Source organism: Notolepis coatsorum, assembly GCF_963971535.1.
Source record: "Notolepis coatsorum genome assembly, chromosome: 10".
NCBI lineage: Eukaryota > Metazoa > Chordata > Actinopteri > Aulopiformes > Paralepididae > Notolepis > Notolepis coatsorum.
The window spans coordinates 45,785,572-45,808,944 of NC_140174.1; the positions used below are offsets into that span (position 1 = coordinate 45,785,572).

General features: G+C 41.7%; 1 protein-coding gene across 1 annotated transcript in view; it reads left to right on the forward strand.

The window, feature by feature from the left end:
• The window catches only part of LOC311236013 (guanine nucleotide-binding protein subunit alpha-13-like), a 45,758-nt gene that overhangs the window by 5,663 nt on the left and 16,722 nt on the right, over positions 1-23,373 (forward strand). Inside the window, exon 3 of the mRNA XM_084323590.1 lies at positions 16,112-16,162. Within this exon, the coding sequence (XP_084179716.1) occupies positions 16,112-16,162 (51 nt within the window). The remainder of the gene's footprint in view (positions 1-16,111; positions 16,163-23,373) is intronic.

Sequence of the window (23,373 nt, forward strand, 5' to 3'; positions counted from 1 at the left end):
TATTTATTTCGAACTAGCATGCCGCAGATATACTGTATGTGCTCCAATGAGCACCCATTCTAGTTTATATAGACTATCACTTGCGATACTTAATGTAATGCTTGTTCAAAAACTATTCTTTTTTTGATAGCTTTTTATTTTCTATGAAAGTCTCTTTCATTTTATGTAAGGTACATTTGTACCTATCTTTTTACAGCAAAAATGGCCATTCATTTGGAAACTTGACACCCCATTGTAAGGAGCCAATATTTTCCAAATGTCCTTACCGGGTTGATTTATACCAAAAAACGGTACAGTACAGATAGGGTATGGTTTTTCGATACCCTGCCATAGTGTCAGGTAGGGCAAAATATCCATATGTCTTGTTTTTCATGTATTGGGGTTTTCTTACACCATGAATCATTTTGTTGCATAATTTTGTGCCTAAATCAATAATGGCAATTATTAAGTAAATATGTCTCTTTAAGATATTTAAGAATGTTATTTAGAAATGACAGTCAGTTCGATATGACGCCTCACATTATTATTACCATGCAGTCCAGTACAATGATCATCAAATGACAGGGAAGTTTGTCCAAGGGAAGCGACGGTCGTGATTCGAGGATCAAGAAAAGAGGGCAGGGTTTGATTTGATTTGATCTTTGACAACAACCATAAACACACAAACTTGAAATAACAAAAAATTACAAAAAATAAATAAAATGCAAATAAAATAAAATATAATCTTCCTAGACATGGAAGCAATTGTCAACATAGCTCAAAACAAATGGTTTTGTTCGAGAAGGGACAGAAAGAAGCAAAGCTTATCTGGTCCTGCCCCTTCCTTACAATATCATATTAATATGTAATAAGTAAGGCTGTCAAAGTTAACGCGGTATTAACGCGTTATCGCCCGATTCTATTAACGCCACTATTTGTTTTAACTCACGATTAACTTTTAACACTTTGATCGCCGGGGGTTAAATTCATAATTTACCATCCCTCGCCAGCTCTATTTGTCTATGGAGAAGTTCCCCTTCTTTGCAGGGCTATAACTTTTTAAATTCTATTGCTAAATTGCCATTATTATGGCCCATTCAATGTCCTATATGTATTGTTCAGGGTGTAGCAACGTTACACTTTTTCATTCACATATTCATACTAAAATATGGTCTAAAGTATAAGTATGTTTTTATCGTTTTCTGCAGCTTTCTCCAGAACTTGATTTATAGCTCCAAATGCATTATATTGATGATGAAATACAGTTTGATAGCAATCGGCGCGAGATAAAAACTTTCAACTGGACATACTTCTAGAATGATCTACGTATGATCTGATGATGACCGGATGGGCGGGGGATCGTTTATAATTCTGTGGGCAGCGTTAGATGATTCATCCAGAGTGGGTCATATGTTCATCATAGCAGTTTATATGGAACACGTTAGAATATAACGCTGAATCTTACCGTGGCTTCCTCGCGCCGCTGGCAGATGAGCGTGGAACAGAATTTTTTCTATTATGGGATGGAGAAATGCCCGATCCATTTCCAGGTTGTATAATAGTATATACGTCCAAATCATGTAGTTTTTTCGAGTTATTTGCACCGATCGATGTTCACTGAGTCAAGACGGAGTCTCTCTAACAATAGCGAGTGCCCGGACCACATATGGATGAGCACTTCCGGTTCAAAGGTTCATTTCCGGTTGGCGATCTGCCGATCGGCCACCAGATGGCGCTCTTGAACCGCTAGAGAGTTGAGTGGAGCTTTGCAGTGTGTCTCAGGGCTCCGGAGGGGAAATATGATTTCGATCACAGATTTTTTAAATATTGACATCAAAGACGAGTTACGGCGTCTTCGGCAGAATGAGCATGGCTAGGAATGACGTCTTAACTCGTCCCCGGCGATCATAGTGTTAACACTTTGGTTGCCTAAGGTTAAATTAATGATATACCATAGATTGCCAGCGCTATTTGTCTATGGAGAAAGTCCCCTTCTTTGCAGGGCTATAACTTTTTAAATTCTATTGCTACATTGCCATTATTAGGGCCCATTCAAAGTCCTATATGTATTGTTCATTGTGTAGCAACGTTAAACTTTTTCATTCACATATTCATAGTAAAGTATGGTCTAATGTATAAGTATGTTTTCATCTCTTTCTGCAGCTTTCTCCAGAACGTGATATATAGCCCCAAATGCATTATATTGATGATGAAATACAGTTTGATGGCAATCAGCGCGATATAAAAAATTCCAACTAGACGTACTTCTAGAAGTTACTACACGTCATCTGATGTTGACCGGATGGGCGAGGGGGCGTTTATAATTCCGTGGGCAGCGTTATACCAATCATCTAATGTGGGTCAAATGTTGATAATATCAGTTATTATCGAAGACGGTAACGTTACACGCTGAAACTCACCCCAGTCTCCGCGCGCCGTTGGGCGATCATCGTCGAGTAGAAATTTTATCATTATGGGATATATTATTACCCGGTCCATCTCCAGCTTGTATAATGGTATATACGTCCGAATCATGTTGTTTATCGAGTTATTGGCAATCGATCGCTATGTAGTGTGACGAGCTAGAGTGCCGGAACCTATCCCGAGTGGCCGGAAGCAATACGGACATCTAGCACAACCTCTACTGCGCTTCCTGTTAAGCGGTTGCGCGATCGGCCACCAGATGGCGCTCCTGAACCGCCAGAGAGCTCAGTGGGTCCTGCTGGTGTATCTCAGGCCAGCGGAGGGACATTATGAATCCGATCGCAGATTTTTGAAATATTGATATAAAGACGACGTACAGCGTCCCCCGGCAACTTTAGCATGGCCAGCAAAGACGTCTAAAGACGGCTCCCGGCAGTCAAAGTGTTAAGAAAGAACATTTTTATTTTTTTTTACTAGACTTCACTCAGTATAAATGAGAGCATCAATTGTGTGTGTGTGTGTGTGTGTGAGAAAGGGGCAAGAGAGAAAGAGAGCTGGGAGAGAGTGTGTGTGTGTGAGAGAGAGGGGGGGGGGTGATTAATCAGCCCTTGTGTGGGTGAATGTAACAAGTTCCTAACGTTTTCTTTCCCCTATTATTTCATGCACACTTTATTCATTGTTTTAAATTATTATTTTCTTTCAAGTTATTTTGTGCATCACTCTGTTTTGATGCAAATTTGCAATGCATGAGGGTCATCCTTTTGTGTTAAATGGCTGCATAAAGCAAGCATTTGTTGACTCGCATGTTGATAAGAGTATTAAAACTTGGAACTAGAGCTGCCGCGATAACCGCATTACCCCGGTATCGCTGTTGCATCACGCTCACCGCAGAGTTAGGCTGAATACCGCGTCACCGCTGTTTTTTATCATAATAATAAAGTTGGCTTGCGGCTTGCGGCTCTGCAGATATACCCTACTCGGTTCCAAGCGACCCTATTGGGTAGAAGTGGTACCAGAAAAGGCATGTGAAACATTGCAGACCACTGACTGGTCAGAAGAGAGACGAGTCACACTTTGTAGCCTCTGAACGAAAACAGAACGCCGCGCCGCCATCTTTACTGCCTCGCTAAGGATGCATTTCATTCAGGATTTGTTTGCGACAGAACCAAGTGCAATAAACAAAAAATAATGGATTCACTGTGTATTCTGCCTTATTTATTGATGAAACAAAACCGACATCAACCCAATTTACCACCGAGCGGAGAGTTTAGTGTCACAACAAGATCGCTGATGTGTTAAGTTTGTTGTTGTTATTAGCCTAATGCTACCGTCAGCCGATATACACGAGAGGTAACGTTAAACCCGGGTTTGCTTGGTAGAATACACAATGAGAGGTAACGTTAGCTTTGGCAGAATAGACGCAACGAGAGTCTGGTTAATGTTGTTATTGATTGATTGAAACTGTGTTAAACTCTGGCTTGCTGCAAGCCCTCGGACATCTATGCCCACGGAGCTTTCAGTCTACACAAGCGGCGCCGCCTGCGTCCCCACACGGAGTAGTACCTGGCTGCAGTGGAAAAGGAACGAAGTACCAGGTGCCTAAAGCGGGTCGAGTCGAGTAGGTACTATGCAGTGGAAAAGCGCCATTAGACTAGAGGCAGGCTATAAGAGTAGACTACTAAAAAAAAAAAAAAATGCATTCAAACTTTTTTTTTTTTTGTGCGCACTGTGCGGTAATACCGCGGCGGTAGAAAATATTTCGCAAATTCGTGCGGTAAGGAAAATATCAATACCGCGGCAGCTCTACTTGGAACTTGAAAAAGATCCGTTTAAGGTAGAAAAAAAATGCGATTAATTTGCGATTAATCGCGAGTTAACTATGGACAATCATGCGATTAATCTAGTTAAATATTTTAATCGATTGACAGCACTAGTAATAAGTTATCTATCAATATCAGGAATAATATACCTATCCACTACAGCAAAAGATAAATAAATAATTACAAAAATACTAGTTCAGTTATTTTCTAGCTCCTCTAACTTATACTTGTCCAAGAATTCCTGTTTATATCTGCATTTAAACATTTCAATAATACTTGTTTTTATTACTACATCAAGGCCATTCCAAATGGATACCCCACAAACTGAGATGCACTTGCTTTTGAGAGTAGTACGGACAATAGGTTGTTTTAAATTCAATTCCCCTCTTAGATTATAACCCCCATCTCTGCCCATGAAAATGTTTTGTATGTTGCCCGGGACTATATTTTGTGTTACTTTAAACATGAATTGTGCAGTTTTGAATTTAACCAAATCTTAAAATTTCAGAGTTTGACTTTTAACAAATAAACAATTGGTATGATCTCTATAACCAGCATGATGTACAATCCTCTTATAGCTCGTTTTTGCAGTGTGCATATCTTTTGTAGGTTGGTTTTATATGTATTTACCCAAACTTCAACACAATATGACAGGTAGGCCCTACACTCTGTATTGCACACTCATTGTACCCTACCTGGTAGCCTGAATACTTTTACCAACGGATTTCCAGTTCCGCGCTCTGATTGGCCACTGACGTTTCTGGTCATGTGACATGTGCGCCAATCGTGTGACGGCAAGTTCTGCCACCGGTTAAGCTTAGGCACTCTTTCGAAGTTGGGTAAGGTTAGAGTTTGTCTTAGAGCAGGGCGATAGAACACCAGCCCTGATTCCAAACTCTAACCATAACCAACTTCGAAAGAGTCGCCTAAGCTTAACCAGTGATAAACTAGGCGTTAGGTAGTTTGCTGCTGTTCGAGGTGGAAATGGGCGCGTCACGCGATTGGGCGCACATGTCACATGACCAGAAACGTCAGTGGCCAATCAGATCGCACCAGAAACGTCAGGGGCCAATCTGATCGCAGAACGCGAATGCGGAACTGGAAATCCGTTGGTAAAAGAATAGACGCTACCTGGTAGGGTACAATGAGTGTGTAATACAGAGTGTATAGTGATTTCTGATTTAAGATGTATTTCGTTTTTCCAAGAATTCCCAAGCTTCTCGAAATTTGAGCATAGATATTTTATGTGTGGTTTCCAGCAGAGTTTGTGGTCTATTAAGACAACCAAAAACTTTATTTCATATACTCTTATCGATTTTGACATTTTATTATTATAACATGTATTTAGTTTGCAATTTCCAAACAGCATGAACTTGGTTTTACTCAGATTTAATGATAGCTTGTTTGTATCAAACCAGCATTTTTTTTTATTTGTACAATTCCTTCTTTGCCACCTTTAAAAGCTGCTGCAGATCATCCCCATAACATAAACTATTTGTGTTTGAGATGGGTCAATTGGATTAACGTGATTGTCTATACCTAAACTAAGAGGATATTGTGATATAGACAATCTGTCTATCATAATATAATGTTTTTCCCATATCATCCAGCTCTAGTACTGGGTGAGTATCAGTGCTCTCTGCCTCCAGATTGGGTCTTTCTAAAGAGGAAAAGGCAGAAGGTGTACTAGAATATGTTCCAGGCCTTGACACAGATTAAAGTGAAAGTGAAACTGATTATTTAGTCCAATGCCCCCCCCCCCCCTTTTGTCCTGCGCTCATTTGCCCTTTCGTTCTCTGCTCTCTCTCAGACATGTGATTCAGTCTGTTTCCTGTTTACACCTCTCCTCTCCTTGTGTCTGGGCGCTTAGCAGGCAGTCTTGTCTCATGCCATGTTGCCGAGTGTGTCTTGAAGTAGCGAGAGAGGATGCACCGTAACAACCATGTTTTCCCTCTCTGCTCTTTGCTGCTCTTTGCTGCTTGTTCTCTTGGACTCTGCCTGTCGCAGTGCGAGTGTTGTACAGAGAGAATGTGAAATAATTGTGATCTGAGCTGGAATGTTGATCTGTAGTTAAAGAGCTTTCTGCTCACTGCTTACAAACACAACTTTGGCTTAGCCTCTTACACACTGTGCCCCCCCCCCCTCACGCACACACACACACACACACACACACACACACACATCATCTACACACCATAGCAAACATCACCCATACATACTTACATAATAAAGACTATGGCAGTGAAAGCACTTCCATCAATTGTAGTAACAGTAACTCTAGTGATATCGCTATAGTTGTGGACCCCTCACCTAGAGAGATTTTAAAATAGGTTAATTTATTTATTAAACTGTATTTTCTTATTTTTTGCTAACATTATTGTCAGGCTCTTGATCCCATTATGTCAGTGGGGGTCGGAACCCCAAAGGGCCAAGGGGGTTGCAGGGGTTGACACTAAGGTATCAAAAGCACTGGCCCATCGGCCAAGTACAGGTCATGTTCTACTTGCCCAAAGGTCATGTTCACAAATTGAAATGTCCCAACTCCCAAGAGGGGGTCGCAAAAAATATTTATAATCTTTGGTATAGATGCACATTTATTGCAACGTAATGATTATTTGAATCCCCTCCAGCCATTAATCAAGTTAAATAGCCTGAAAACAATATTGTGGCTGATATTATATCCATACACTGATGCCAAGTATCCATATTTAAAAATAAATGACATATTTCTGCAATAAATACGATTGGAGTGGGGTGAAAATATTTTACCTATTAGATAAAACAGATGATTTTTTATTTTCGTTGGGGACATCATTTGCAGTTGAAAAAGGACTAATAAATCGCAATATTACAATATTATGACTAGTGTCGTGACCGTATTGTGGGGCCTCTGGTGATTCCCACCCCTAATAAAAAACAATGTATATTATTTTCAAGTTCTCTCTATGCTTCACTATGTAGGGTGGGTGTGAATGAACATGCATCCCTTTGTTTTTCTTTATATATATATATATATATATATATATATATATATATATATATATAAAAAAGCTATGTAGTATATATGTTAAGGTATATACAGTATTAACAGTATTCATGTACAATGTAAACAGAGTAGCTATAAACAAACAATAGTATAAATATGAATACACTACTACATGGATAATATGACCAATGTCGCCAGTGGTTTAAATCAGGGGTTCCCAAACTTTTCAGGCCGGGACCCAGAAAATAAGGCGTCAGAGATCCGCGGCCCAATGCACATCGTCGGGCTTTTTTTTCTTTTTTTTTTGGCAGGCGACCGATTTTTTAAGCCAAATATCACTTCAATCCTATTACCGGTAAGTTAGTTCAAGTTAGTTATTCATTTATATGTGCTATTTATGAGAGGGCTAACTTGTTGCAAAATAATAATGGATAGTAATAATAGCCTCATTAAAATACTATTGTTGCTTCGGTTGTTTTCAGCGTTTTATGTGCATAATCTGTTATTTAGTTTGAAATGTTCGTTGAAATAAGTAGATTTTTCGTTTTTGTTTATTTATTAAGTTAATATAAAACCATATAGTCACATTTTAGAATACAATAGAATATAATTTTAGAATACAACTAGAAACACTGTCCTGGCCTGCTTCTAAGGTCACTTTCACATATAGTTTTGGTGGACTCTGTGCGGTTCTGGTGGTGAAATTGCAACATTGTTGCATTCTTCATTTGGTTCGCCTGCGTTCACATAGCAATCTGTCAGGCGCACCAAACTATCTGAACAATGTCACGCGGTCGAAAAGGGCGCTCGTCTATTGGACAGTGGAAATGTGTGTGTGGCTGCGAGCCCGTGTGTGTGTGTGCGCGCGTGCGTGTGTGTGTGTCTGTGTGTCTGTGTGTGGACTGCGAGCCCTCCAGATCAGCGGAGGCGAGTATTGACGTGGCATTGATCCATTGATCCAATGCCGTGCGCCTCGGTAATAATAATAAGCCGCGTTTTTTCTTCCTTCTTCCCAAGATGCACAGTTAGATATATAGATATATAGATAGATAGAGAGATAGATGCAGTGTGCTTGTTTTGCAGTGAGTGCTGCGAGCAGTGGTAATAATTAGGGATGTCCGATATTATCGGCCGATATCGGCAGTAAAATGTGATATCGGAAAATATCGGTATCGGTTTAAAAAAAACAATAACAATATTTGTTATATATATATCCAGTGAAATGATTAGTTACCTGAAATTATTCAGTTTTTTGGACGGGGAAACCCTGCATATATCGGTATCGGTTGATATCGGTATCGGAAATTAAGAGTTGGACAATATCGGAATATCGGTATCGGTAAAAAAGCCAATATCGAGCATCCCTAGTAATAATAATCACTTCCTATATTTGGTTCGCGTTTGGTCCGATGAAGCGAACCGAGACCTACGTTTTCAGGCGAACCAGATTTCGTGTGTTTGGTCCGCGGGCCGAGTTTGACGCGCATTCACACAAACCCGAAAAACCGGACTATCGAATTCTGGTCCGATAATCCGGACCAAACAGCCCCTGTGTGAAAGCGACCTGAGTTCAGTGGCATGACAAAAAAAAATAAAAATCATCTCGCGGCCCTCCCGTGGCTGCTCGCGGCCCACCTTTGGGTCGCGACCCGACTTTGGGAACCACTGGTTTAAATAATATGAGTAGATAATATGAAATATATGTAGAATATGGAAGATAAAAAAAAAAAGCTACGGTAGAAATGGTATGAACAGTGAGTGCTTTCTATAGCACATCAGTAGAAGTTCACCAGAATCTGAGGAGACGGGTGGGCTTTCCTCAGTCTCCTCAGGAAGAAGAGACACTGGTGATGAGCTTTCTTGACCAGGGCCAAGGGACCAAGAGAGGTCCTCAGAGATGTGGACACCCAGAAACTTGAAGCTGGAGACACAGGGGGCGAAATTAAAGCCTGCCGCCCGCCAGGGGCGCTCAGTTTTTACCTTTGGCGCTTGCCACTGGGGTGTCTGCCCGCCGTGTGGCGTGTAGACGTGTAGTTCATAACGATACTCTTATTTTGAAAATCTGTGCGGGTCTCATTTCCGCTCCAAGCGCAGTTCCAGTCATAATATCGATGGCTCCGGCAGTTAGCAGCATTCGGTTCGTATGATACTCTTATTTTGAAAGAAACCGTGGCAACGAGTCATATCTGCCCAGCCGGGCGATACTATTGGCTTCTGCTCATATCAACACAGAGCAGGCAGTCTGCTCTCGTCTAGACCGGACCTCCATGAGCTACCGTTACTGTTTAAACAATGACCCAGTCAACTATTCACTTTTAGTTTAATACATGACGAGGCATTGTCTAACGGTATCTAGCTGGCTAGCTACTGATATCAACAAATGCTCCAGCAATAGTCTACTCGAGTGCATAATACCTCCGTTCCCTCGTTAGCTAGCTCACGTTAGCTAGCTCACGTTAGATCTATATGTCGCAGTAAACTAAATTGTCTTAACGTTACCTAGCGGGCTAGCAGTAGCTACAGATAGCTCCTGATATCAATGTCTTATAACATTGATTCAATGCGTATTGTAGCTGAGGGCTTTATGAATGTGATTTGACCAAAGAACCCTAACGTTATACCAATAGGGTCCAGCTGCAGCGCCGGAGAATCCTTGCATGCTGAATGTAGAGTATTAGTATAGGGTCCCGCTGCAGCACAGGAGAATCCTTTTTGGAGCTGGAGGCTACTAGAGTACACACAGACAGTGGAGCTGTTTGCAGATAGCGAGCATTTTGACTTATTGCGTGGTGGTGATGTCTCGCAGATAATACAACTACAAGTATGATTATATAATATATATTTTATTTAAAAAAAAATGTATATAAAATATATATATATATTTTATTTTTTAATCAAAAAAAATTTGGCAGGTAAGAAATATGCTTGGCGGGTAGATTCTTCCCATCTACCCGCCACTGGCCGGTGAGTCAAAAAGTTAATTTCGCTCCCTGTGGAGACACTCAACCCAGGGCTGTACAGTGCGATGATATGATCGCAAATTGCCCCCTAATTTGGTCCGTGCGAGTTTAAAATAATATCTGGGGGCAAGCTTGCGAGTGGTGATTTCAACCCTTCATTCGCATTTCACTCCTAAATTAATCCATACAAATTGTAGTAAAACATTAGCCTACAACCAGGGCTGTACAGTGCAATATAATGTTGCGGTTGTAATTTCATTAGACAGACCAGCGCGGACCTTTAATAACATGCAATTTAATTGACACGAGCAATGAGCTAACGGTAGCTTCTAACCAAGGTATCCATTAGGATTATGCAAAGCTAACTAGCGATCTCTGCTAACCCTGGAAAACGGTCAAAGCGGACTCCACAAGACTAGTTCCATTCGTGAGGAAAGGGGGTGGGTTATATTGACAACGCTTGACAACAGAAGTTTAAACATAACTTCATATTTATTGGTTATTCATTTCTGTATATCATTCAATTTCGATCTCCGTGTGTTTCCATCTCCATCTCTTCCTGTTTACATTCGAGTGTGACGTCATCACCTACGGCAGCTTAGACGATCAAAACGCGAACCTAGAACAAGGGGGGGGGCTGGCTCTCTTGTTCGTTCTCGCCCCCCCCCCCCCCCCCTCTCTCTCTCTCTCTCTCTCTCTCTCGCTCTCTCTCTACATTCAATGATTTAAAGTAGCCAAATGTTACACACAGTATAAATACTAACTGTATAGTTGATGATATAAACATTTAATTTCATTATCTGAAATATTCTAAAATCATTAAGTCTGTGTGATTATTATTTTCTCACAGTAGTGTGTGTGTATATATATATATATATATATATATATACATATGTGTGTGTTTGGCTAAAGTGGATAGAAAACACAGTACTGTGTAAAAGGCACCCAAGAGTTTTTATATAAATTGTCTTAGATGTAAATAATTTTTTTTATTAGTGTGTCAGTAGACTACTCTTAGTACATTTTCATTAAATTATTTTTTAAAGCATCTTCATGGTTTAATAATGCAAACATATGTTGCAGGGACTTATTATAATCATCATATTGGCGTGACTGTATGCATCAAAGGGTTAAATCAAGCATTTTTAAGTGCTTTAGAGGAAATGTCAAAATATCGCGATATCATTTAGAGGCCATATCGCCCAGCCCTACTATAATGGTAAAATAGTTATTTAAAAATGTGCCCCTAAAAAATATTCTTTGCCCCTAAATTTCTCATTTAGGGGCAAGTGTGCCCCTAGTGAAAAAGCTTAGCGTACAGCCCTGCAACCTCCTTCCCCTTGATACGGGTGGGGGGACGGGGGTGCGTGCCAGCTCTGGTCTTTCTGAAGTCCATGAAGAGCTCCTTGGTATTCTTGGTGTTGAGGGCCAGGTTGTTGTCTGCACGCACCACAGACTCATCGTTGTTTTTGATGAGGCCCACGCCCACCACCGTCGAGTCATCTGCAAACTTGATAATGGTGTTGGAGCCATGTACAGGAATGCAGTCATGAGTGAAGAGGGAGTAAAGGAGAGAGAGCTCAGCACACAGCCCTGTGGGATGCTGGTGTTCAGGGTGACACACTGAGGGTGGGGGAGGTGAGATTGTCTAACCTAATATACTGGGGTCTGTTGGTTAGGAAGACAAGTATCTAGTTGCAGAGGGAGGGGTAGATGTCGAGGTCACCGAGTTTGGAGGGGATGATGGTGTGTTGAATAATGATAATGAGAACATATTACCTCAAACTAACAGATCTCAATATATGAGAAGATGTCCTTACAAAATGACATAATTTTGGTTTGATATCCTGCTTACTATTACTATGCAGTTATCAATTATTTAAAAGTGATTTTGCATACGTGAACAGATTGTGATTCATAGAGAATAATTCCTTGTGATTATCATGATGTTAAATGTTATTTCCTTCAAATCTCCCAGCCCTAGTAAAGGTTAACATGCTTATAGCTTCTCTCACACACATAAATACATACATACTATATCAATCTCTTCGCATTTTTTAACATAAGGTATTGTATGTATATTACATATGTATATGTAAAATTGCCCAATATGTTAGAACTGTTGTTGTGAAAATTCTGACTAAAAGCCCTTTGATCTCTATCCCCAGAATCTAACCATTTCAGATATCCAGTCTGCTTCCTTGAAAACATTGCATAATCTACTCCGGTTACCCTTATTGTCTTGTCAATTGTCAGTAGTTGTAAAGAATACCAACTAGCTATTTCACAAATGAGTAACAAAACCAGATTGCTACAATTGAGTTACTTTTAGTTTTTCAAAAACATCCACAGCTGTGGCAATTTATTCTGCTACCACAGGTTAGCCGATGTTAATATCCCATAGCAACCGATCACACTGTTCTCATGAACCTGTTTACATTCGAAAGCTTCATGTATCATATTAACTTGACATCTCCTTTCAATGAACAGAAGGCCACGCCCCCTACACACACTGAGAGTCGGCTGTGCTCCGAGAGGGTGCGCTAAAACAGTTATAACAAATCAAATGATGCACCTGAAGCTGAACAAAATCTCAGTCCTCACATTAAAATTCCACAATAATTACTCCTGAGAATTTCAGTTTTATTATTATTACATGGCCACCACGCACTGATGATTAGACAGACAAACTGGACACTTATTAGACAAACTCAAGAGACCTGCTCTGTCTGTCTGAGTACTAGTATTCTGGAGCGGCTACACTGATCCATCACAAAACAAATGGAAGAAAAAAAGACTGACCGTATTGCTTTCCGTTGGTTACAACCCAGTTAACCTAAATGTGATTTTGCAGAAACAAACGGCTTTGTGGTGGACGGTGATGTGTCCCATCACTTCCAAAGGTTCCTCCTCTTTTCTGCCTGTCAAAAATGACACAAATCTGGTAGAGACGGCTTCATCATCAGTCCTGTCCAACAGACTTGATACTCCTCACTGAGGAATAATTATTAACCCTTTATTAATTTCTTAAAGGGTTAACCTTCTGTAATGTGGTAGTGAAAGGGTTAACCCTTTGTCGTGTCACAGTGAAACCTTCTGTATTGTCGCAGTGAAAGGGTTAACCATTTGGTAGTGTGGTAGTGAAACTGTTCAAAACAAACACAGACAGACGGATCAGCTCCCCTGCTTCATTTTGACTGAGACAGTGTTGTATTAGCCTCTGTTTCAGTTTTGTTTTCACAGGATGCACACACACACAATCTTGTGTCATACTGAACGGTACTGATTTCAGAGGCGTAGCTACACTTGATTGTACCGTTTCAAAACTAATCTAGACCTCTTACTATCCAGCCACACCTAATCAAAATTCTATTGAAATCACAATATGATCTAGTGCAACATCCAAATCGTGGGAGGCGCAAAACGTGAAAATGTGTCAAAATGATCAAGTATAGTGGTGCTGCAGAGATGTCCCTGCCTACAAATCGTATTCTACACTTAAGAAAACATCTTTGTTTGTTACAGATACCCGCAGCAAAAATAAAATGCACACCATGATCATTTGAATGTGTTTTTCAATGAAAACAAGAATAATTACACAAAAACGAGCATTCCCTCTAATATCGTCAGTCATGTCACAACAAGTCTGTCAAAATAATTGTTCATCCGTATTTGTGACCAGAATAGAATTCACTTTATAGACCTGTACCTGTCTGTATGGCCGCCTACTCCTCCTCCTCTTGTAACCTTAGCCCCACACACACACACCGGTTTTTCAGGTCAGGCGCGTTTTTGAAAGATCAAAAGGCGAATACGGAACATTACACAGAGTAGGAAGGGTTACTGTACTGTACACTCCTAGGCTGACGAGGCAACATCACCAATGTCGACGTCAGTTCCGTTTTTTTAGAATACAAATATTGAGATATGATATTGTGTGCATTCTAAATTCAGTGTTAACACTTTGGGTGCCGGGAAACGCCTAAACACGTCATTCCCGGCCATGCTCAAGTTGCCGAAGACGCTTTACAGCGTCTTTGATATCAATATTTCAAAAATCTGGGACCGGATTCATATTTCCCCTCCGCTGGCCTGAGATCCACCAGGAGGACCCACTGAGCTCTCTGGCGGTTCAGGAGCGCCATCTGGTGGCCGATCGGCGCAATCGCTTAACAGGAAGTGCCGTAGAGGTTGTGCTGGTCGCCCGTATTACTTCCGGGCACTCGCTATAGGTCCCGAGGCTCGATCTCGACACACTACATAGCGATCGATTGCCAATAACTCGATAAACAACATGATTTGGACGTATATACCATTATACAAGCTGGAAATGGACCGGGTAAATCTACATCCCATAATGATACAATTTCTACTCTACGATGATCGCCCAACGGCGCGCGGAGACTGGGGTGAGTTTTAGCGTGTAAAATTACCGTCTTCGATACTAACTGCTATGATCAACATTTGACCCACATTAGATGATTGGTATAACGCTGCCCACGGAATTATAAACGCCCCCTAGCCCATCCGGTCAACATCAGATGATGTGTAGTAACTTCTAGAAGTACGTCTAGTTGGAATTTTTTATATCGCGCTGATTGCCATAAAACTGTATTGCATCATCAATATAATGCATTTGGGGCTATAGATCACGTTCTGGAGAAAGCTGCAGAAAGAGATGAAAACATACTTATACATTAGACCATACTTTACTATGAATATGTGAATGAAAAAGTTTAACGTTGCTACACAATGAACAATACATATAGGACTTTGAATGGGCCCTAATAATGGCAATGTAGCAATAGAATTTAAAAAGTTATAGCCCTGCAAAGAAGGGGACTTTCTCTATAGACAAATAGAGCCGGCAACCTACGGTTGATAATAGAGATTGCTTGAGTAGAATCAGTGATTGTGGGTATTTTCTAGTTTAGTTTTCTAGTCTACAACTGTGGTGGAAGAAGTACAGTTATTTTACTTAAGTAAAAGTAGAAATACCCAGATAAATTAGTACTTTGGTAAAAGTGAAAGTCCTCTAAGTAAAATGCTACCTAAGTAAAAGTAGAGCAGTATTTATAGTAAAAGTATCTATAGTAAAAGAATGCATTCTACATGACGTTTGTGTATTCCAGTGCTTGGGAGCATTCAACCCTCTAACCATTGACCTCTAAAGGTCATGTTAAAGTGGTATGTGGTCCAGTTATGCTGCTCTGATTATGTCCTCTTGAGGTCCACAGGCTTCAACTGTGAAAGTATATATATGATCTTCATAAATTTTTGTACTTTTTCTTCAAAGTAACTGATGGTTTTCAGATAAATGTAGTGGAGTAAAAGTATAAAGTCTCCTAAAAATGAAAATACTGTAACTCGTGTAAAGTACAAGTAGCTCGAAGTTGTAGTTAAGTATTTTTTGTTATATTGTAGAAATGTGTGCATTCATTGAAATGTCTAATGTCTCGACTACATTGAAAATGAGGGTGACCTCAATTCGAGAATAAATAAAGGTTGATGAAGTACAGTACTTGAGTACAAATACTAGTTACTTTCCACCACTGCTACACACACACACACAGAGGAATGTGCTCCAGTCCTAGTAATGCTAGAGCCTCGTGTCTGGGCACATACCCTTTTCTCTGGAACTCCACCAGGACAGCATGAATAACCCTCTGCTGAAGCCACAGACACGCATGCACTTCAAAGGCACATTGGCAAACGTATACGACGTGCACTTTGCATCATCAGTCACATAAGCAAAGCATCCGGTCCTGCATGAACACACCGAAACACGTGCGTCAATTTGCCTGTAAATGATACGTTCTTGTTCTGATTCTGTGGCGGGTGAAGATGCGTTTGAATTTTGGGCCACGTAGAATTTGTAACTAGTATAATGTAGGAATTCTTCTCTCGTGACTCTTTCTCGCTCTCCCCTTCTCTCTACCCAGGGTGAGTCGGTGAAGTACTTCTTGGACAATGTGGATAAACTTGGCGAGCCGGTAAGTAGTTTTAATGATGAATCATATTCACGTCACGTCACCTAACCATCATGGGTCATACGTGTCTATAGGCATTTCAAAGACTGCGTCTGACTAATACCGTGGTGCCGCGAAGGCATGCATATTTTTATGCCAAACTTTCTAGAGCAAAGAAAGATGTGTCTCTAACTAGAAACGACTGGAAAGATGGTGTGTTTGAGTTTGTATGCTGCGGTGTGTTCGCAGGGGTCCGTTTCAGTATCCGTTTCACCTGCAGTGGCTCAGATCTCTCCGGTCTGCAATTTGTCCAGGTGTCACATTGAGTCAGAGACTGAGCTTGTTCATTCATCACACCGGGCAAGACGTCATCTGCACCGAATTCTGATCGCCATGCCTTTATTTTGATCGCGTCACACCTATTTTTTTGTGGGAAGGGGGGGGGGGGATAAATGAGGATTAGACAGTGTTTGTTCATAAACTACATAAAACACAGGGATAACTATAATATTAAATGTCCAGGTAGGGAAATTAGGAAATATCCTGCAGTTGAATGGGGGAATAGGCATGTCTGGAAACGGATCAAACCTAACTTTTCACAATGGTGTGAACGATCAATGGTGGCCAGTGTTGGAAAATAATTGCTCAACTTTACATGATTCACTAACTAAACAAACTTTTCAAACAATGTAAGCGTTCTTCTGACGGTTTTTATACATGTCCAAGACCACAGTGGTCAATAGGAACTGTGTTTGTGTTTTCCCCTGAAAGTAGGTGCGGCCATGAAAAAAAAAATTAAAAATTAAAAAATAAGCCAAAGTAACTGGACATGCCGTCACTACTAACTAGTCGGACCAGAAACACGGACACAAAACATGGTTCCACTGTCGTGTCGTGCGTTCACTGAACCCAGCAATTAAAATACACAAAAAGTGATAATTCTTTCAGTCTGTTAATAATGCTAGGGTTTTCTGGGAACCTTGTACGCAGTGTCACCCCACCCCACACCCCAAAAGTGACCAGATCAAACATCTGCTTTCATAATCCAACCTAGACTTCCTTCCTGTGTCTATCTGAAACCTGGCTGCACAGCAACTCTCCAGCGGCTGCTCTGTCTGTACCTGGTACAACATGTTCAGAAAAGATAGATCTGAAGGAAAGGGGGGAGGTCTGATGTTTTATGTTAAAGACCACATTCACTGCACCCAGATTCACTGGTCCTCAGATAATGAATTAGAAAGCATTGTTTTGAAAATCACTCTGTCTCCCCAAATGTCCTTTAAGTCAAGTCAAGTCAAGAGTTTTAATTGTCACGGCATACAAGTATACAATGAAATGCGGGTGGTCTTGCCCGCAACGATGTGCAATACAGTGGTACAACATATAATAGAATCCAATAAAAAACAACATTGTGCAATTAACAGGTAACATGGTGTGACATCTCGGTATCTGTACCAGCGTTTCCGTTAGCCGGTAATTACCGGTATTTGACCGGCAAAATCTGTTGAATCTCTCCGGTCTTAATGTCCGGTGAAAATAATTCCCTGAGTCTAAGCACAATTTGATTATTTGAATTGTATTAAAATAGGCTAAAATTAAATAGCCTATGCGATGAACGAAACAATCATTACATTTGTTTCATCGTTGCTTCTAATAATGACAACGACGTTGTCAGCGAGAGCTTAGTGCTGGGTGTGCGAACTTTTGTAAAGCTGCAGAGCCGGAGCAGCAGCAGCACAATGCAGTACTCCAGCAGTACTCCAATTCAGCCATTTTCAATTCAATGTTGGGTGGGGGGCGATGCTGTGCGGTCCCCAGAAAAGAGCCAATAACAGCTGAATCTGCTGCTCTGCATCGACATACTCTCGCAAATAAGTCATTGGGAGGTGGAGAGAGAGATTGAGTCGTCACGCAAACCCACGATAATGTTGCCGTCTCTCTCTGCCAAATTTCTCAGTTCTTCGCTTGATATAATTAATACAAATATCCAATATAACGGAATTAGTTAGCTCATAAAAATGTGATTATAACAGACTGTTGTTTATTAATGTCGGGCGACTGCCCACAGACACCTATTTGATTTAAAGTCGGCAGCAGCACAAGTCTCGGTACTTATTTTATTTGGAATATAATGACTTTATACGCAAAAGTAGCCTAGTTTTAAGTAAAAATATTATAAATCTACATGGCTTGATGATGTCATTCTTTTGTTTTGTTGTCATTCTTTTGCCTATCAATTGTTTTTAAGCTCAATAAACTCTGACCGGAATTTCTCTCATTTGACCGGTAGATTGAAATCTACCGGACACTGAGGCCGGCAACAATTTTTTCTAACGGAAACCCTGATCTGTACATAGTTATTTACAGAGCATATAGGACATGCTAGGTAGCTTTGGTAGTGCAATACACTGTTCCTGTTATTCTAATTTAAAGTGGCCTTTCCTTTTGGCCATAAGTGTGCGTGTGTGCGTCATGAGTGTGTGCCCGCTCATGTTAAAGTGTTAAGTGGCTGCTAGTGTGTGAGCGTGCACAGCGTGCGTGTCGTGTGCGTGTTCATGTGTGCTTGTGTGTGGATAGTTCAGTGTTCTGTGGCACTCAATGTTCATTGTTCAGGGCTCTGATGGCCTGGGGGAAGAAGCTGAGCCTAAGCCGCTCTGTCCTAGTAGCTGGGGTTCGCAGGCGTCTGCCTGACCTCAGCAGCTGGAACAGGCTGTTATTGGGGTGGTGAGGGTCTTTCATTATCCTGCAGGCTCTGGATTTGCACCTCTTGTTGTATAGAACCTGCAGGGGAGGTAGTGCAATACCCGTGGTACGCTCGGCTGAGCGCACCACTCTCTGTAGGGCCTTCTTGTCCTGTGCCGTGCTGTTTCCATACCAGGCAGTGATGTTTCCGGTCAAGATGCTCTCTACAGCTCCTGAGTAGAAGGACTGGAGTATCTTCCCCGATACTCTGAACTTCCTTAACTGTCTCAGGTGGTAGAGGCGCTGTTTCGCCTTCTTTACTACTGTGTCTATGTGTGTTGACCATGTCAGATCCTCTGAGATGTGGACCCCCAGGTACTTAAAGCTGCTCACCCTGTCCACGGTAGCCCCGTTAATCATCAGTGGTGTGTGTGTCTCCTGCTGTCCTCTCCTATAATCCACGATCAGCTCCTTGGTTTTACCAATGTTCAGGAGCAGGCTGTTGTCCTGGCACCAGCGTTCCAGTACCTCAACCTCCTCCCGGTAGGCCTTCTCGTCGTTGTCCGAGATCAGCCCCACCACCACGTGTCGTCTGCGAACTTCACTATGGAGTTGGAGCTGAACTTGGCCACACAATCGTGTGTGTAGAGTGAGTACAGCAGTGGGCTTAGAACACAGCCCTGGGGGGACCCGATGCTCAGGGTGATGGTGTTGGAGGTCTGACCCCCCACCCTGACCGCCTGGGGTCTTTCACTCAGAAAGTCCAGTACCCAGGCGCTCAGGGCGGAGCTCAGACCCAGCTCGATCAGCTTGTCCACCAGTCTGGTAGAGCCATATGAAATCCGTTTTATTATTTTCCAAATTCCATTTTATTTTTTCCCAAATTCCGTTTTTTCCGTTTTAATATTTCAGAATTCTGTATTTTGCTTTTTATGCTCATTTTACCATCAGAAATAGTGTCTAATAAGTGGGAATGAATAAATGTCTACAATTGAATATGATATAACAGTCCATTTAATGTTTTTAAGTGCTGCAACTCAGAAATACAGTTACATTTTACACAATACTTTTCAAATAATATTGTGACAAAATAAAAATACACATTTCAAGTGTAAACAATAGATACAGCTAGCTACTACTGACATTATCACAATGTCAGTAGCCTAGCTATATCTATTTTATTGTGATGAAATATAGTAATGCATAATTTAGGCACCTTTAGTTTAGTTTATTTCGTTTATAAAGGACAGTGTATAATGACAATCGTTTGCATTAAACAAATGGATTGCACCAGATTTAGCAAGAAGCTATCATTTCCATCTATAGTCCTATGTACTGTAAAACGTTTCATAGCTATTTAAGTTTATTTCGATTATAAAGGGCAGTGTATAATGACTCGTTTGCATTAAACAAATGGATGGGTGCACTAGATTTAGCAAGAAGCGATCATGTCCTAACGTCTATATGAATTGAAAATGGGGGACCCTGATGGAAACAAGACAAACGTCTTTCTCAGGTCTGCATCCCCTTAACAATTGTATGTATTGAGCCGTACTGTATTGTACCCATTCTGCAATCTGTTAAATAAAGTTTTCATTCATTCATTCATAGCTATTTAATCACAATAGTGTCGCAAGTGTTTTTGCGGGTCCAGTCCACGGAACGTTGACAGAATTAGCAAAACACCTTATCGCCGGAGGCATAAAAGTCATTAGGATACTGCTCTGCTCTGAATTGAGGGCTTATTGGGGAATTTATTAGCTTCTTGACGATGTAAACACCGAAGCAGCGAGACGCTTGGGAGACTGCCTGTGTTGTGTGTAACCCGCTCTAGCGTCCGCCTCCCCGGTCGCGTGTGCACCAAGCGTTCCACCCAAAAACGGAATTTCAGTCCAGATTAGGCCAAATTCTGCAATATTCCACGTTTTGCAGTTGATTCCATTTTTATTGGTCAATTCCGCGATTCCGTCCGCGATTCCGTGAACGCGGATTTCATATGGCTCTACAGTCTGGTGGGGACTATGGTGTTGAACGCTGAGCTGTAGTCAATGAACAACAGTCTCACATAGCCCCCCTTCTGACTGTCAAGGTGGGAGAGGGTGCTGTGCAGTACCTGGGAGACTGCGTCATCAGTGGACCTGTTTGTCCTGTATGCAAATTGCATAGGGTCCATATCACTGGGGAGGGAGGCACAAATGTGGTCCTTGACCAGCCTCTCAAAACATTTCATGACCACAGAGGTGAGTGCCACCGGTCTGTAGTCATTTGGACATGTTGGGGAGGGTTTCTTCGGTACAGGGATGATGGTAGACATCTTGAAGCAGGCAGGGACCACTGACTCCGCCAGGGATTGATTAAATATGGCGGTGAACACCGGGGCAAGCTGGTTGGCACAGGACTTAAGTATGCGTCCTGTTATACCATCTGGGCCAGCAGCCTTCCTGGTGTTCACCTGCATAAATGCTCTTCTCACACTGTGTACCGTCAATGAGAGAGCGTCCCCGCCCCCCCCCGCGGATGCCCCCCCCCCCCTCCACAACAGCCGGCGCACCAGTGACGTCGCTAGCCGTTGGGCTAGCAGTGCCACTGTTTGCACCAAACCGCGCGTAGAAGGTGTTGAGCTGGTCCGCAAGGGAGGCGTCGTCGCTCCCCATTGAGGGGGCGCTGACTTTGTAGTCAGTTATAGCCCTCAGTCCCTGCCATAAGCCTCTTGTGTCATTCTGTGCCATTTGTGCCTCCATCTTGTCGGCATACGTCCTCTTAGCAAGTTTGACAGCCTTGCGCAGAGTGTAGACTGTTGTCTTGTACTCTTCCATGTTTCCTGACTCTCTGCCCCGGTTATAAGCAGTGGTGCGAGAGTTCAGGGCTGCTCTGATAGTACTGTCCACCCATGTTTTCTGGTTTGGGAACACCCTCGCCTTCTTTGTGGGGACGATACTATCAGCCTGTGTTGTTATGAATGACACCACAGCGTCTGTGAAATCGCTGACGTCACCGTTACTCCTCTTGAACATTCCCCAGTCGGCGGCGTCTAGTGCGTCCTGAAGCGTGGCCTCTGATTGGTCGTCCCATTTTTTTACCTCACGTGACACGACGGCGTGTAGCACTTGTGTCACTAACAGTAACAGCTGTTCGCCACGGGCACAGTTCTAGGTTCGAATGAGGAGAGGAGTAATATGCACACTTAACAGAATAGTAGACCAGAGGCAGAGTTATAACAATAACCGGTGTTTTAATTAAAAGCGCGCTAGCTAAACAGTAATAATACATACAGACGTAAAGTACAAGTAATGCTTTGAAGTATCCCTTTTAGGTTCTTTCAGTAACCTCTCCTTTCGGGAGGGTTAGTTCGATATCAAGGCCTAGGTTGATTGGATCAACACATTGGGGTTCGTTCAGACGTCTCTGAGGTTATCATCGGTAAATCTATATCAGTTTATCAGGGAATGCAAATACCTTATTAGGTGACTTGGCCCTTTAAACCCTCTTTCTTTACAGGAAACTATCAGGGATTCAGCTATAACCAATATGTCATCTAGAAGGTTCTATTATGACATCACCACAAACGTTCTAGAAGGTTCAATGTTCTAGAATGTTCTATTATGACCAGTGTTGGGACTAACGCGTTACAAAGTAACGCGTTACAAAGTAACGCGTTACAGAAACGAAGTTACTTTTTGCCGCAACTAGTACTCTAACGCATTACTTTTGAAATTCAGTAACGCTACTTACATTACTGAATGGTTCGTCACTGCGTTATTTGCGTTATATACGGCGTAGATTGATAGCGAGCGGTAGTGATTATTATTATTATTATTATCCTCATATCCTGTCTGCCTGGCTGCGGGGAACGCTATGCTGGGGGCGTGTTTTGTTTACTATTCCTGAGATTCCTGACTGATAATGGCAGCGCCCAGGCAGAGCACTCGCGTATTTCTCTTGTCGAGCGAAAAGAAAATAACGTTTTAGTTATGTCATTTGTGTTTTGGCTCAAAGATACGTTAACTACGAGGACTGTCACTCATCCAAATCCACTCGCCACCCGCATAGAATGATACGAGGCGAGTCAGTGGCCAATCGGAAATGCGCAAACCAGAAATGCGGCTACGGAAAGAAATAGACCCTCTCTATTGTAAACAAAACAAACGCTCGCTATGAATCTACATAAAAAGAACGCAGTAACAAACTAACAAACCATTTAGCAACTACTTGGAGAGATAATTAATATACAACATGGAAACGAGATAAAGAACATGTTTGAGGCGCTGCTGGAGTCAACTGGACTAACGTAACGTTACTACATCTCGACCACCGCAGACTTTGGTGAGTGCAATGTGTTCACTGAAACTCAAGTTGATCAACGGATTTTGACTGTACGAAATCTGCCAGGGAATCTCATACTAATCAAACAATATAAATATAGTCCTTTCATGCACAATTGATATCCTAACTATTCTAACGTTGCAATGCTTTGATTGATATCTTAAACAACGTTGCAACTTGCAAGATGGTGAATGAATGAATGAATGAAAACTTTATTTAACAGATTGCAG